Source organism: Diospyros lotus, chromosome 3 (genome assembly GCF_014633365.1).
Source record: "Diospyros lotus cultivar Yz01 chromosome 3, ASM1463336v1, whole genome shotgun sequence".
NCBI classification, from domain to species: domain Eukaryota; kingdom Viridiplantae; phylum Streptophyta; class Magnoliopsida; order Ericales; family Ebenaceae; genus Diospyros; species Diospyros lotus.
This window is the reverse complement of record NC_068340.1, coordinates 38115826-38131400: the sequence shown is the minus strand read 5'-3', so window position 1 is coordinate 38131400 and position 15575 is coordinate 38115826. Positions and strand designations below refer to the sequence as shown.

The 15575-nt window shown below is 33.7% G+C and overlaps 3 protein-coding genes across 6 annotated transcripts; 1 reads left to right on the top strand and 2 right to left on the bottom strand.

Annotated features, from left to right (window-relative positions):
• The first annotated feature begins 2765 nt into the window (after nucleotides 1-2765).
• LOC127798292 (low-temperature-induced 65 kDa protein-like) lies at nucleotides 2766-5401 on the top strand. Of its 4 annotated transcripts, XM_052331758.1 has the most exons (6): nucleotides 2766-2898; nucleotides 3417-3620; nucleotides 3717-3995; nucleotides 4112-4806; nucleotides 4903-5104; nucleotides 5181-5401. In XM_052331758.1, exons 1-6 carry the CDS (start codon nucleotides 2823-2825, stop codon nucleotides 5249-5251), a joined length of 1527 nt encoding a protein of 508 aa, XP_052187718.1. In that variant the 5' UTR covers nucleotides 2766-2822; the 3' UTR covers nucleotides 5252-5401. The 4 variants fall into 4 exon arrangements, with proteins under 4 accessions (XP_052187718.1, XP_052187717.1, XP_052187716.1 ...); XM_052331757.1 differs by having other exon boundaries at nucleotides 3417-3611; nucleotides 4112-5104; XM_052331756.1 differs by having other exon boundaries at nucleotides 4112-5104; nucleotides 5187-5401.
• Nucleotides 5402-7824: 2423 nt separating this feature from the next.
• LOC127797758 (heavy metal-associated isoprenylated plant protein 39-like) lies at nucleotides 7825-8778 on the bottom strand. Its single transcript, XM_052330896.1, has 3 exons — nucleotides 8623-8778; nucleotides 8415-8493; nucleotides 7825-8272 (listed from the first exon to the last, which is right to left on the bottom strand). The coding sequence occupies exons 1-3, from the start codon at nucleotides 8629-8631 to the stop codon at nucleotides 8049-8051; spliced, it is 312 nt and encodes a 103-aa protein (XP_052186856.1). The 5' UTR covers nucleotides 8632-8778; the 3' UTR covers nucleotides 7825-8048.
• A 4525-nt stretch (nucleotides 8779-13303) lies between these two features.
• On the bottom strand, nucleotides 13304-14251 carry LOC127798056 (heavy metal-associated isoprenylated plant protein 31). Its single transcript, XM_052331351.1, has 3 exons — nucleotides 14152-14251; nucleotides 13848-13929; nucleotides 13304-13730 (listed from the first exon to the last, which is right to left on the bottom strand). Exons 1-3 carry the CDS (start codon nucleotides 14236-14238, stop codon nucleotides 13396-13398), a joined length of 504 nt encoding a protein of 167 aa, XP_052187311.1. The 5' UTR covers nucleotides 14239-14251; the 3' UTR covers nucleotides 13304-13395.
• Nucleotides 14252-15575: the final 1324 nt, after the last annotated feature.

Below are 15575 nucleotides of genomic sequence, written 5' to 3'. Positions count from 1 at the left end.
CAGAATCTGACGTGACAAAAATTAATTTTACATACACTCACTGAATTTTAAAATATAATTATTTACTCACTGAATTTTACTTAGCGTCAATAATCCATCACTCTGGTATATCACCATCTGATATTAAAATACCCGTTATATTACCGTTTGATCTTGAAACATATTAAAATATTTTTGTATGCATTTGAAATCACCTACTTCTCAAATCAAAAACCAAAAACTAAACTAATGATTCAAATTAAAAAAGCTATTGATGCAAACTAAAAGTTAAAAAAAAATATTTGTTTAGATTTTTTTATCTCCATTACGAACAATAAAATTCACAAAAAATATATTTAATAATGAGACCAAATTGGTCATATCCAATGACCGATATACTTTCAAATTTTTGCTCTTGATCTCATTATTGAATATGTTGAATTTTGTTGTTTGTAATGGAGAGAAAAAAATTTAAGCAAACATTTTTTTTACTTTTGATTTGTATCAGTAACTTTTTAATTTGAATCATTAATTTAGTTTTTGACTTTTAGTTTGAGAAATAAATAATCTCAAATGCATACAAAAATCTTTTAATATATTTCAAAATCAGATGGTGATGTAACGGGTGTTTTAAGATCAGACGGTGATAGATGGTTGACGTTGAGCAAAGTTTAATGAATAAATAGTTACATTTTTAAAATTTAATGAGTATATGTTAAATTAATTTTTGTCACGTTAGATTCTATTAGTCACATCATATTCCATTACCGTTAGTATTTTTCGTTTGTAATAATTAACAGAATTATAACGAGTAATGGATGATTAAAATTTAATAAATAACAAATTATAATTTAAAATTTAGTGAGTAAATAATTATAACTTTAAAATTTAATGACCGTTTATTGAGATAAGATCACTATTGTTTTGAATTCGATTTGAAGCACGTTCCTATTTACTCCAAAAGTAATCAATTATTTTCTTTTATAAAAACACTTATATATATTATAATTATTATAATCCCACAATTTATGATTTAAATCTTATTATTCTATTTAAATCTTACGAATCATGAATTTATCTTATTAAACCTAAATTTACAAATAAAATAAAAGAAATCTGAACACTAAAGCTGGTGAAGCTAAAAAATTAAATTGATTGATATTAAGGAGAAATAAAATAAAAAAATGAAGCATAAAAAGAATTAAACAAGAGGATAAATAGTCGATGATAATGGTGAAGAAAAGGATGATATTGATAATGACTTTAAACCTTTATCACCATTAGTTGACGTTTGGAAAATATTAATCTTAATAATTGATATATTCTTATTTAGTTACTTAGTATTTTTTTTTGATGTATTTTTTTACTTAGTACCAAATGATATACTTTTAGGATATTAGATATTTTATATGAATATTTATTAATTTTTTATTCAATAACCTACGTGAGATTTATATTTAAACTTTATATATTTATTAGTTTAAAAAATATCTTGAATCATACAACTGGATTCAATTCTCGATTCTCCACTGAGTTTAAAATAATATATATATTATTAAATAATAATTTAAAAATCCACTGATTTTTTAAACTAAATATTAAAATTCTAATATCTCACCTAGCTTTAAATCTATCGGGCTTCCGACTTTCAAAGTATAATACCCTTAAAAATGTATTTAGAGACAATAATTATAAAAGCCCTACGATTCCTTCAAGTTCCATTTAATTAGATGAAATTTGAGAGTTTAAGGTTTGATATATGAGTTTTAACATTAATCATCTTTTTATAGCATTTTGACAATGATAATGACTAATTAGTGACTTTCAATTCTATAATTTATTTAAGAATTTTGTTAAATAGTTAGAATCTATTCAGATAAAAAGTTATTTAACGCTTGTTTTAATGATATTAAATAAAATAAAAAGATAATTTTAATCTTATAAAAAAAATTAAATTATAAAGGATAATATTGATAAATAAAATGATAAATGACATAATTATGACTAAAAAATAATTCTTATCTAAATAGATTATATTTAAATAAATTTATTATTTATTTAATTGTTTTAAAAATACAAAAACTAATGTGTCTCCTAAAACCAAAGTAGGGAGACTGAAATAGCTGAGCACACAAATCCAAGGAAAGAAAAAGAAATAGAAAAAAGCAAGGAGTAAAGGGATAAGGATTAAGGACTACAGCTAATGGATTGGAGCCGACATCTGCTGTCTCATTTTTCAGTCCTTTTGGTTATGCCTATGATCAAATTAATTAATTCACTAAATTAATATAAAATTATGTGTATTAATAATTCTATAAAATTTAATATTTTTTTAAAATTAATAAAAATTCATTCAGATAGAGAGATGAGTTTTTTTTTAAACACAATACTTTTATCTCTGTTTAATTAGAAGTATTTTGTCTTGAAAAAATACATCTGGAAAGATAGGTTTTTTTAATTAATTATAGAATAAATTTTGAAAGAAAAATATTGAATTTTTTAACATTATTAATATATATTATTATATATTAATTTAATAAAGTGACTTAATTTGATTGGTTAAGACTTAATTTGATTGGAGAACAGCTAAGGCGACTGGAAAATGACATCTCAGCTCGATTGGGAGTCTCCTGCCACGTGGATTGTAAGTAGTAGACACGCGTCGAGAAAAGGAGAACACAACACGTGGCCCACTGATGGAACGCCAACGCCATGCAGAGATGGCCAGCTCATGCAGATAACTTTATAATCTTTCCCATATAAAGCTGATCCTTTCCCTTCTTAATTTCTCCTCTCTATCCATCTTAAAACTTCCGTTGCATTCCACGTGTTCAAGAATTTCCATGGAGTCGCGAGTGCCACGTCATCACGACGACCCCCACGGCGAACATCTCCCCGCCACCGCAGGGTTGCCGGCAGGTCAGTGCAGTCCCGACGATGGCAGTTTTTGTCAACGTCGCAATTTTTATATTGTAATATATATATATATATATGTGTGTGTGTGTGTGTGTTTTAACAAGAGCTTCCTTTTTAATTTGTGTACGAAAAATATCATTCGTTTAATATTAAATGAAATTTTTATTTGACGTTTTAATTTCTGCAATTATATATAAACGACGCTAAAGCTGAAATTTTCAGTTTAGAGAGAACAATAGGTAAAAATCGATCTCATCAATATTTCCACTGTTCATGTGGATCGTGAGGATCCTCTATATATTTATAAAGCATGTTAATTATTGGTAATTATAATTAATCATAATTAATAGTTTTTCTCCTTTTTTTTTTTTTTCTTGGGTACTTCATGACGGATATATGCAGGAATTCACATTATTTAAGCTGTATTTTTTCATGAAAGATGCATCCCTTGATAATTCAGAAAATAGTGCGTTACTTGACTTGGAATTCTGTTTTAAGATAGAGCTGAATTTTCTCTTCAGCTACAGAAGGTGGACATGAAGAGCACCACCATGAGAAGCCATCTGTGATGCAGAAGGTGAAGGCAAGAGCGAAGATGATTAAAGAGACGATTAAAAAGCATGGGCATGGCCACGATCAGGATGATCATCAGAGTCACGAGGAGGAAGAGGAAGAAGATGACGAAGAGAAAATGGTTCAAGACCCAGAAGTCCACGGTTCGCCAAGTACCGTTGCTTTTCACTAAAACCATGGCTTTGCTACATATTCAACCAAAAAATATTCTTGCTGATGTTTTATGATAACGATGGATGATGTTGCAGTGTACGAATCGGCTACCGTTAGGAGCGGCGCTGCCACGCAGCAACCGGCGGTCGTTAACTTGGAAGAACCGACGATGATGGCGGAGGATCGTTACGATACTAACCTGACAGAGCCAGCAGCCAGGCCTCTTACGTCGCGGCTGGAAGAACATTCCGGACAAGAAAAGGTCGAATTGGGAAGGTCAATCCCTGGGGGACTAGAAGAGGATCCTCAAGAGCCGATTAACCCAACGGAGCCGTCCAATTATCAGAGCAAAGCCACCGATCCAACTGGCGACGGTAAGTTCAATTTTAGTTTAATTAGAAGAGTAATCTTGTTGGAAGAAACATGGAGTTGGATATAAATATTTTTTATATGAATAAAGAGCACTGAATCATTGATTGAATAATGGCAGGTGGTGAAGCAGGAATTTCTCCTCCAATTCTTCAAGCTCTCGATAAAATGTCCGTCTCCGACGAACCGGAATCGAAACCAAAGCCAGATGTATACACCGGAAGCCACGACCAGTTCTCACCGGAGCCGCTTCCGCCTTCCGCCGCCGTAAACCCAGCAGACACAGGTTCGGCCTTGAAAAGCTTCGATTCCAGCAAACCCGAGGATGCCGGCGTCCCGTTTACCAAACGCCCCTCGGACCAGAGCAGCTACACCGGCATGGTCTCCTCGGTGACGTCCACAATCGCCGATAAAGCAGCCGCTGCTAAAAACGTCGTCGCTTCGAAGCTGGGATATGGACGAAATGAGGCGAAAGAGGAGAGCGGTAAGCCGACGTCGTCTGTGGCGGAGAAGCTGGCGCCGGAGTACGAGAAGGCGGCGAATGTGGGGAGCTCGGTGGCGGCGAAAGTGCCGGGTAGAGAAACGGGAGACCAGAGGGGCGGAGAGAAAGGGGCGTCGGTGAAGGAGTATTTGGCGGAGAAGTTGAGGCCGGGCGACGAAGACAAGGCCCTCTCGGAGGCGATATCGTCGGCTCTGCACAAGCCGAAACAAGAGCAGCAGAAGGCTGCTACGGCTGCAGAGGAGGAGGAGAAGCCGGTTGCGAAAGTGACGACGTCGGAGGGGTTGGAGCGGCGGTTGGGTAGCCAAAATGAGGACCTGAACAAGGAGGCGGCGGCGGCGGAGGAGAAGCCGGTTGCGAAAGTGACGGCGTCGGAGGGGCTGAAGCGGCGGTTGGGTAGCCAAAATGAGGACCTGAACAAGGAGGCGGCGGAGGAGGAGAAGAAGCCGGTTGCGAAAGTGACGGCGTCGGAGGGGCTGGACAAGGAGCGCGGAGCTGGTGGCGCCGGCGGCATGGCCATGGTGGGCAAGGTGAAAGGAGTTGTCGGGTCATGGTTTGGGATGGGCTCTGGAGATCAGTCGCAAAATTCCCAACAGTCTCAGGGAACAACACATGGTTAACACGTCATCCAAATTTCTAATTTTGATTTTGACTTCTTAACAAATTGGAGGTTTAATAACACCTTTTACAGTTTCAGGTTCCGCCGGCGGAGAAGACGATGGCGAGCAGCAGCAGCGGAGGCTTAAGGAATCGGCGAATTGATGAGGACGTCGCCGGCGGGCCTTTTGGAGACGGGAGTGTTGTGTGTGCCCTTTAATTAGTGTGTGCTTGAGTTGTGATATTTGTTTGATTGGAGATGGATGATATTTGTTTTGATTTTTTTTTGGTAATGGAAATATTGTTTATTGGAAATATTTTATTTTCTTCTATTTGGATATGGTAAATGAGGTGGGCCGCAGTGTATGATGGGCCGTGCCTGTCCGGTCCGTCAACACTGCCAGTCCGGCTCAGGGATCAATTCATGGGTCGGTTTTAATTGATTTAATTTCTTCATCTTCAAGAATTCAGTTGTTATTTTTTAGTAAATAATATTCTTAGATTTGAATTTTATATTTCTTAAAAAATTAATTATTATATTTTAATTTTTTTTATAATTTAGTTTTTTTTTATCAAATTTATGTTAAAAGAAATTAATTTGGTACCCCTTAATATATATCTTAAATCATTTGATTGTGGAGTTTATGGTTATTTTAACATCTAAGTAATATTAGATTTATATTATTATATATCATGTCAATTTTCATTTTAATAAAAAATTAAAAACAGACTAAATAACAACAAATAAAGTTTTAATAGTTGTAGTGATTAAAATTAAAATATGAAAGATTTATAATATAATTTATATTTTCTTTTTATATTGATCCTTAAAATGTCTTAAGACTTACATAAGGTATAAATAAATTTTTTTAAAAGATAGATGAAATATTAAGGTTGGGTTTTTTTTTTACTGTTTTTAAGTTATTTTTAGTTTTTAATTTTTTAAAATAATAAAAATATGTTATTTTTACTATTTTTAAAAATATATTTTTGAAAATAAAAATTATTTTATAAAGAAAATTCAAAACAACAAAAAGTTATTTTAAAATTTTTCATTCAAAACAAATTCTAAATTCAAAACATATTTATTTATTTATATTTTATTATTATAATGAAAAATTATTATAAAATTCATTAATTTTAAAAAATATATATTTTTAATAATATATTAATATTAAATATTTATAATTTACTTAATAATCAAATTTATTAAATAAAATATTAATAAAAAAATATTTTCAAAATTTCAAGAGTATACGTTTTCTAATTTTCTATTTTGAAAAATAGATTTTTAAAATGACAAAGAGAATATATTTTTAATTTTTTAAAAACAGACTACTAAAATAAAAAATTAAAAATAAATTTAAAATTTAAAATTTAAAATTAAAAATTAAAAAATAAAGAGAACGCAGGTTAACATCCATTGGAATTTACTCCTAAATTTGGATATGATTTATTTGTGGTTCACCTTGGATTCTTTCTAATTTTTGATTCCCTTGTAAATTCAAATGAATTTAGTTTAAATACTGAATTATGATTTATGACGAGAAGATGAGTTGAGCAATGACGATTTGGATACAGTGCTCTAATTCTTTAAAAGAAGACCATAGAAGGACTGATTGGCTTTTGTACGAGTCTTGGAAGGCCAGACTCAATGCATCATCATCCAAAGCGAAGGCAGAAGGCCCAAGCTGGATCCAGTACTGACACCTGCCCCGTATGCGCATGCATGCTAAGGGTTCATATATATTAAAATTTCGTATAAAACATATATATTAAGTAATAATTATATACTAAAAATAATCATCAAAATTACTTACAATTACAAACATGTCATGTAAAATGATTTTTTATTTATTTTATAAAAACCCAATAATAATTCTATTGGGGGAGACGAGCAATTGTCATAATTACCTATTGTTTTCTGCAGCCTGGAGGTCATGCCATGCGTACATAGCAAGCTCATATTATAAGCACAAATTACAGAGTCAAGTTAATTTTACTATAAAATTATACTGTGTATGTCATAAATTTAGAAAATTATACTTTAAAAATGAAAAGTATTATATGCAATGTAAATATATATGATGTGAGAAGTTAATCTCTGATAGTTAATAAAACATAAGAAGTAAGTACTCAAAATATTTTCATCAAATAGGGTGTGTTTTATCTTATTAGTAAGTAAATATTGAAGACGAATAAATCAACATCAATTGAGGCTGAAGCCATTTTGGCACTTTGTCATATGATATGAGTGATGTTCAAGAAATTATTCTCTGTCTCTGTCACCTTCCAGTATTTCTTCACAGACAGCTAATGCATAGAAAGTCGATATTTTCGAATTTAAAATCAATAAAACCAACCATTTCAATTGGATCACTTCACCTTCAAATGATCTAAGCCTTAATTTGCCGTGTAAGCGAAGGAATTAATCATTTCCAAGCAATCTCTTACACACACATACAAAAGAAAAAAAAAACAAATAATTAATTAAAATTATTTAACAAATTAAGACCCTTTTTTTTTTTTTCTTTGTTAACGAGCACATTTAACAAAGATATTTTAAAACAAATAATGCTGGGAAAATACCTTTTTAGTAATGAGACTCTTTAAGTAAAAAATCAGAATATATTTATCACATGACTCGATACTTTTTTAAAAAAATGGTGACAAAAAAACTCTTCTCGTCATTTGTTCATTGACAAAACTTGTGGACGATCAAGTGATATTCACTCAAATTGGGAATAAAGAATCATTTAAAATGTAAAATTAATTTCACGCAACATTATTAATTTAATTAATTACGAGTTATAGTACTAATAATAATAATAATAATAATAATAGTAATAAAAGTTAAATGGTAATTAACCAAACAGACCTTGCCGTTAGTTTCCTTCCCTGTTGTTCTCTAATTAAGACCTGAGATATTCATAGAATGGAATCCGATGATCGATGGATGCAGTTATTTCTTCTTGTCATCCTTCTTGTCCGCCTCTTTGGGCTTCTTGTTGTCGTCTTTCTTCTGATCTTCTTTCTTGGCTTCCTTCTTCTCTTCTTTGGCTGGCCCAACTGATATGATTTCTACCTTCGCCACCTTCTTCAGCTTCTTCACCACCGCCACTGCGTCCATCTGTCCGATCACCGTCAGCTTCTGCTCCCTCAGATCCGCAGCTATGGAATCCACCCCTGAGAGAGAGAGAGAGAGAGAGAGATTCCTAGTTTAGGTTTTTGAAGAGAATTAAAGTCTTCATAAAGGGAGATCTAGATTTTGTATACAATTATAAGAAAATGGCAGGAGAGGTGAGGAGATAAATTAGTGTTGAAGTACCAAAGATATCGGCGGCGGCTTCCATGGCTTTCTGCTTGGACTTATCATCGGTCATGGTCATCACCTTCAGCACCACTTTCTGCAAACAATTATACAATTTCAAACCAGAAAATTAAACCAAGCAAATAATTAAATTTGAACGGAAAATTCCTCTTAATTTCTTGCATATATGTGTGTGTGGTGGTTAATGCTGACAACGGATATGTACCTGAGCCATTTGATGATCAAGGGAGAGGTCAACTGTGAGAAAGAAAAGATTAGAATGATCTCGATGTAAATGAAGGTAGCTTCGAGTCTGTCGACGATTTTTTTGGGTTTGCGTGGGAAAGCGTCTCCTGTATTAATCTGGGCAAGAATATATAAGATTGTACATTTACGGTGGCATCATAGGGGCCACCTCTGCCTTTGCCTTTACATTTTTATCATTAATTAATTGAACAGCTAGCTGCGTTTGTAATTTGGTACCTAGTTGATATTACGCTGTTATCCATCAAGTCTTGTGTCCTCTGCGCATGGACAAAAATTCCAAAGCAATATTAATAACAGTGATCTATTCAGTGGAAAATAATTTGATATTTTTATAATAAAAATGTTATTATTATTATAAATAAATATATATGGTCTTGACAGCGTATCACCTGCTGCTGCGTGCCAAACACGGGAACGTGTGGGGCTCCGGACGTTTCAAGTGTATCGGCTACCACCCAAAAAAAAAAAAAAACACAGAATTCGAAGGAAAATGGTCAAAGTACGTACCATACCATTATGGCCCAAAATATTTTGTTTCTGTTTTCAAAAATTTCAATGTAAACTCTCTTATCAAAACAACTGTACCGTACGTGATATTATCACACGATTCATGTTATTTATATGTCATTTATATATGTATTGAATTACATAATATATATAAATAATATAAATACTCTACGCACCTTATCATTTTGCCTCACTGTCTTGAATTAAGGATATTTTAATCATGCGTCTCACTATCTCACGGCACCTCACCATCTTGAGTAAGAGGTATTTTAGATATTGATACATCATTATATAGTCTAAAATATACACGATTATATACCAATAATATTTTCCATTATCACACATTCAAAATTCATAATAATGTTACTTTAAGAGCTAGTTTGGTATTTATGATTAGGTTTGAATTTTATTATATTTGAGACGTTAATTTTACGAGTGTGCATGATTTGGTTTTTAACAAATATCAAACTAAATCAAATCGCTCGGTTTCTTTGATCCGTCGAACTGAAAATGAATCGAGGCCTGTTTTTTCTTATTTTTTGAGGGCAAAAATAAAATATTAAACCTGTTGTTATCATATAGTTTTGGACAGACTGGAGAATTGAGGAGAGACTGGCCGTGGACGGGACTGCCAGAATGAGGTGGCAGAGGCTAGGCGGTGGCGGTTTCCGGTCGACGGTTGCGCCTACGGCGGACGGAACAGACTGGCTTTCTGTTTATGCGGTGGGTGAGTGGATCGATAGGTGGCAGTGGCGGTGGGCTGTGGCTGTGCGTAGTGGGCTGAGGAGAGAAGAAGTAGGGTTTTTTCACTTCACGTTTATTTTTATTATAATGTATAATTATATTTAATATATATATAACATGTAAACATAAGAGAGTAAAATATTAATAAAAAAGGAAATATATATATATAAATTAAAATTTCGATCATAGAACTAAACATGATCCTTTGTATGGACAATAATTAATGCCATACAAATAAAAAGATGATTAAAAAATTTGGGTTAAATCACGTAAGATTTGACAATTGGCATGAATAAATTATAGTCATTGATATTATATATTAAAGATGTTATACTATGGCATTGTCTTTCTGATAATAATTTCTAACAATAATTTTAGTAAAGTAATGATTCCTCTATAATTAATTAATCACGTCTCAAACTCAAATTGTAAAAAATACAAATAGCCCTTCAATTCCCAAATAAAAAATTTTGACAATACCCTTTGGAAAAGAAGGATCAGTGTATTGACTATTGGGCCAACTTCTTGTCTTCATATAGAAGTACTGTTGAAGATTCTCTTTCTTTCAAGTAACAGTAGTTAAGGTAACGTGGTAATTATTGATGCATAGAAATAACCTTTCAAAAGTTGGAATGAATACAAAAGCGGCCGGGCAGAGCATCCATCGGTCCAACTGATCCTTCAGTACCTCTAAAGGACTCCCAACAACAAGAAGACCCCCTAATGTATATAGTGTTTGTCTAAATTGTTTCGCATCTTAAATATTATTTTAGATAAATATAAGCTTTCATGTTCTACTTTCATTTGTAATTTTCTTTCTCACCTAACTTACTTATTTGTCATATTTATTTATTATTAATCTAAAGATAAAAAGTAGGTATTATCTATTTTTTTGATTGGTTCTATCGGTTTTAAACTTTAAATCTTAAATTTCAAACTTAAATAAGATATAAATTTTTATGCAACGAATGACATCAAATTCTTTCTTTACAAAAACTAAATTTGATTTCACGGATTAGCATTCCTTTGAGTTTGGTATCCAATGATGAACACGAAGACGTTGGGACATCTGATTCATATATATATAATATAAGACCTTGCATCATAGGCGACATGAAGCTTCCGTCAATGGGTTACGTACTGCATATGTGCAGCTCCTTTCTGTATTTTCTTTTCAATGGTATCCATACTTTCAAGCAACTTTGGATTTTACTAGCCGTTGATGTATAGTATAGGGTTGTTTATCAAACATGTGCCTTCACTCTGTTGGGTTTGTGTTTTCTAATAAAGTTTAAGGCAATGATAATTTTTTAGATAGGTCTAAATTTTATATACTTCGACCCATAATTAAAGTATCAATCAAGTCCAATACCATTTATAAATAGTTCAAAAATAGAAGTCAAGCCATAAATCCATTAATTTTTATTTTAGAGGAGAAATGAGTCTAAGCCTATTTGCTCAAGTAATCGGAGTCCAGCTCACTGTCTCTCTTGCCCTAACTTTATTATATGTAAGTGTTGTCTTCTCTCTTCCTTTCTTGTGTGATGATCGAATCCTCTCCCCCCATCCTGGTGTTGGTGACACCATGTGCATCGCCTCCTTATCGATTGTGTGTGTTGTCACTTTGCTGCTTTGTGTTGTATATCTTGGATCTTCTTTGACGTTATGGCCGATCTAATCAAAGCCTCATGCTTCGCCTATTTAAACCGCTTCAATGACTCTCTTAGAAAGCAAGTTCTTGGCTAGTATTCTTCAACCTAATATCTTTGTGACTCTTGCTCCTTTATGAACTCTACTTCCTTAGAGTATTCAATTTATTTTGACAAGATGGGTTGGAAGAGGTGAGATGGTCGCAAGAGGGGCGATTTGTGGTTGGGCTCATTGGTAGCTTGATGGTCTTATTCTTGGTGTTACCCAAGTGGTGTCAGATACCTAGATCTGAGCCTTGATCTATAGTTTTCGTGACTGCCTTCGTTGGCCAAAGGGAATTATTTGATTATTTGTATACTTTTGGTATTCTGTTTTGATTTAATCCTTGCATTAACCCTTGATTTTGTAGGTATTTCCGCTCACACACTCCATCCATTTTAGATGCTAGCGTTGCTGGTTTAGCTCGAAGGTATACGTTGATTTGCATTTTGGTAGTCAGTTTGTTTCATTGTCTAGTTAGCGTCACATTTTCTAGTCAAGTTGAATTTGCATTTAAGTATGTACTGAGCAATTGGAGGCACACCGTTTAGGATCATTCCCCAGAATACTGTGGCTGCAATGGCTATATATGAAGTGAGAGGCAAATGGGGTCTCAATTAATATTTATTTTTATACTTACTATAATGTTAAATAGAGTTTATTGAAATCCATTGGAAGTGTGAAAGTTTCTTGTTAAAATAGTAAAATGATTAAAATAATAAATAATATATTATTTTTTAAATTATTTTACAAAAAATAAAAATTATACTCCAACCTAGAGATGAAAAATGGGCTGGCCAGGCTTCTGCTTCACTAACATATTTTGTGGGTCAGGTCGAATTTGACTCGCGAGGGAGGCGGGCCATGCCGAACAATGAAAAATGGGGCCAGCATGACCCTATAGTTCTTAATAAATGAGCCAAGACTGGCCGGGTTGAGTCGTGGGCCTACCGAGTCCCCATTTCCCATTGCCCCGCCCTATAACCTTTAATAAATGGGCCAAGACGGATTGACTTGCATTCTCGGGGCTGGCCCAACTCAACCCGTTAGCTACATTATCAAGCAGGGCCAAGTTAGGTTAGGAGGCGGGCTGGCCGGGAGGGCTCATGACCCGCCCAACCCATTTGCCCACCCTACTCCAAACTAAGTTATGTTGGTATGAAAGAAACACCCCTAACGAAGGCAAGACCGAGCGGACCCTAAATGGGTTAATTAAGTTAAGCCATCCCCTGACACTGGCCTCAGGGTCGATTTTCTATCTCGAAGGAGACTTTATGGAATGTTCATTTCAAACTTATCCCAAAGCAAGAACTTATTGGCAGCCCATGATGATGGTGCCTCATCTACCTTTCAGGATTTTTTCAAATATCTCTTATTAATTTTAAAGATTTTTATATACATTATGATTTATTATGTGATATTTTTTATTTTTTATATGAATAGTCTTTTTAATATCTTATATTTAAGAAAAATAAGTATAGAAATGTTATAAAAAAAGAGAATATATATATTTACCTTAAATATTGTATTTTAATTACACCAATGTTAATATATTATATTTTAAACATTATAAACTTTTTAATCCCATGACAATATCTATGACGCTCACTCCAGCGGACACTCCATGAGCTATTTTGGGCCAAAATCAATCATGATTTTAAAGATGGCGACAACCCCCTCTGTTTATTTTGAGCCAAAATAGGGTTTTTATTGCATGGCTAAGTTACTAGAAAATGACTACAAAAACACATATATTAGACATTCATGGAGAAGAAGAAGAAGACGAGAGAGATCACATGATGGTACAAGCATGCGGGTTGTCGTCACTGAAAAGGGAAGCGAGAGCGTCGTCAGACGCCACGGCCGGGGAGTAAAGCGAGGGGGTGTGGAAGAAGGCGTAGACGTTGGCCGCCGGCGCCGTGTTCCTGTAGCTATCGTAATAGCTGCTGATAATGTGGGTCGGGTACTTGTAGAACGATGTGAAATGATGGTGCCCCGCCGGGTAAGGCCAGGGCTCCGCCGCCTTGCCGGCGCGCTTTATGGCCTTCAGCACCTTCTTCTCCTCCAACCCGTACCCTCTCACCGTCACTTTCTGTGCCTCCATCTCTATCTCTATCTCCTCCACTCCTATATATATATATATATATATAAACCAACATTATTCTTCTTAATTAATTTCTCAATCAATTATATAATAGATATATATATATATATGTGTGTGTGTGTGTGTGTGTGTGTGTGTACCTTTGAGCTTACAGATAGATTTTCTAAGCTTAGAAGCGCATCCCTCGCAATCCAGGTTTGGGACTCTCACTTCCACCAGTACCTGCAGACAGTTGAGAAAAACTTTTCTTTAATTATGCTATAAAAGCAGAATTTAATTTGACAGGAATACATACGTAATCATAATAGTTTGTATTTTTGCCAAATAGATCACTGCTATCGCACCCAGATAACATTTTCTGGACAAAAATTTAAACGAATATCATTTTCACACACACATCTTAGCCGCGCGTAAGCATCCATGGGGAGAGAAAGAGAGACTTACAGACATGTTTTGGTTGAGAATATTAAAGATGGCTGAAACGGGTGGGTTTTTTATATCTTGAGATGGCTCTGACGAGGAAGACAACATCTGTATATATATGCGCTACAAACACTGCTGTTACTTACCACATGATGGTAACCCAGCAGTTATATATCTAAATTAGTGAATCAAAGAAGATTTGGGTTGACAAATCATGGCTTGACCATATCTTAAACTTTGGTCCATTAATTCACTTATATATATATATCTAATCAAGCAAAATTTTTCCTTCCTGTTGTTTTAGATCTTCCTTAATTATTGTTATATTAAATTATTAACAGCGATATTAAATGCTCATGAAAATTATTTATGATTGTAAAAAATATTTGTATTAATATAAGTTGTTTGGAACGTTGGGTTTTGAAATTGGAAGGCAGAGTGATTTCAATTTTCACGCGTAGAGTGGGAAAGCGGGAACCTTGTGCCCCTCCAAAGCTCTCTCTCTCTCTCTCTCTCTCTCACACACTCTTCCAAAGCGCTCTAAACATAATTAATACTACTATAATTATAAGAAAACATAATTAATACCACCATAACTGTTCTATTGATGATAGATATAAAAAGTCACACCCTTTAATATGAAATTTTTATGCACTAAACTCCACAAATTATTATGGATTATTATAATAATAGGATTTCCCACTTCCCAATTGATGTATAATTTTTTTTTTTTTTTTTTGCATGAAAAAACAAACACGCCACAAAGTACAAGCAGAAATGATTAAGAAGCATCTCCCTCCAAACAAGCCCCAAAATTTGTGTGGTCATTCTGGTCCTGTCTTGCTCGCTCTGAGTCTCCCCACAACAACTGAATCAGCAGCTTTCCTGCTCTAAAAAAATATTCTCAGGACAAAGATATGTTGGTGACATAAGCTGACACCCAAACAGACCGTTATCTCAACATTTAATTGTTTTTAGTGTGGTTTAAATGACAGACGCCAGAATTTTAAAATATTTAAATAAATTTATTTCTGATTTTTTCGTGAATAGCCCCTCCCTTTTATTAATAGGATAGATGAAACCTGAATATACAGAGAAGATTAGCAGGGTGAGACAGAGAATTCAACATTCTCTTTTGTACCAATGGGGGGTGTTGGAGTTTCGTCTTTTGATTGCTCATCGAAATGAAAACAGAATTAAGAAAAAAAATATATAAAAACAAAAAATATGAAATACCCATATAACAAGAACATCAAGTTTATGTGTTCGGATTCTTAAATAAATTTTACTCACGAGAGAAATTATTCCCTAGTCAATCCATTAAAAAAATAAGAAAATTATAGAGAATGCAAATTATAAGAAAAACTCTATAATAATTCACCGAATATAAGTTCAAATCCCGAGGCACCTAATATTTACCGTTTTTTCCCTCTCTCAATATAATG

Excerpts from the sequence above, each read along its gene's own strand:
- LOC127798056 (XM_052331351.1), bottom strand. The coding sequence starts at position 14,238 with ATGTTGTCTTCCTCGTCAGAGCCATCTCAAGATATAAAAAACCCACCC. Across the intron at positions 13,930-14,151 it reads TTCTCAACCAAAACATGTCT|GTACTGGTGGAAGTGAGAGT; the intron begins GTAAGTCTCTCT and ends AACTGTCTGCAG. Across the intron at positions 13,731-13,847 it reads ATCTATCTGTAAGCTCAAAG|GAGTGGAGGAGATAGAGATA; the intron begins GTACACACACAC and ends ATATATATATAG.
- LOC127797758 (XM_052330896.1), bottom strand. Across the intron at positions 8,273-8,414 it reads AGCCGCCGCCGATATCTTTG|GGGTGGATTCCATAGCTGCG; the intron begins GTACTTCAACAC and ends TCTCTCTCTCAG.
- LOC127798292 (XM_052331755.1), top strand. The coding sequence starts at position 2,823 with ATGGAGTCGCGAGTGCCACGTCATCACGACGACCCCCACGGCGAACAT. Across the intron at positions 3,996-4,111 it reads CACCGATCCAACTGGCGACG|GTGGTGAAGCAGGAATTTCT; the intron begins GTAAGTTCAATT and ends GAATAATGGCAG. Across the intron at positions 5,105-5,180 it reads GTCTCAGGGAACAACACATG|TTTCAGGTTCCGCCGGCGGA; the intron begins GTTAACACGTCA and ends CACCTTTTACAG.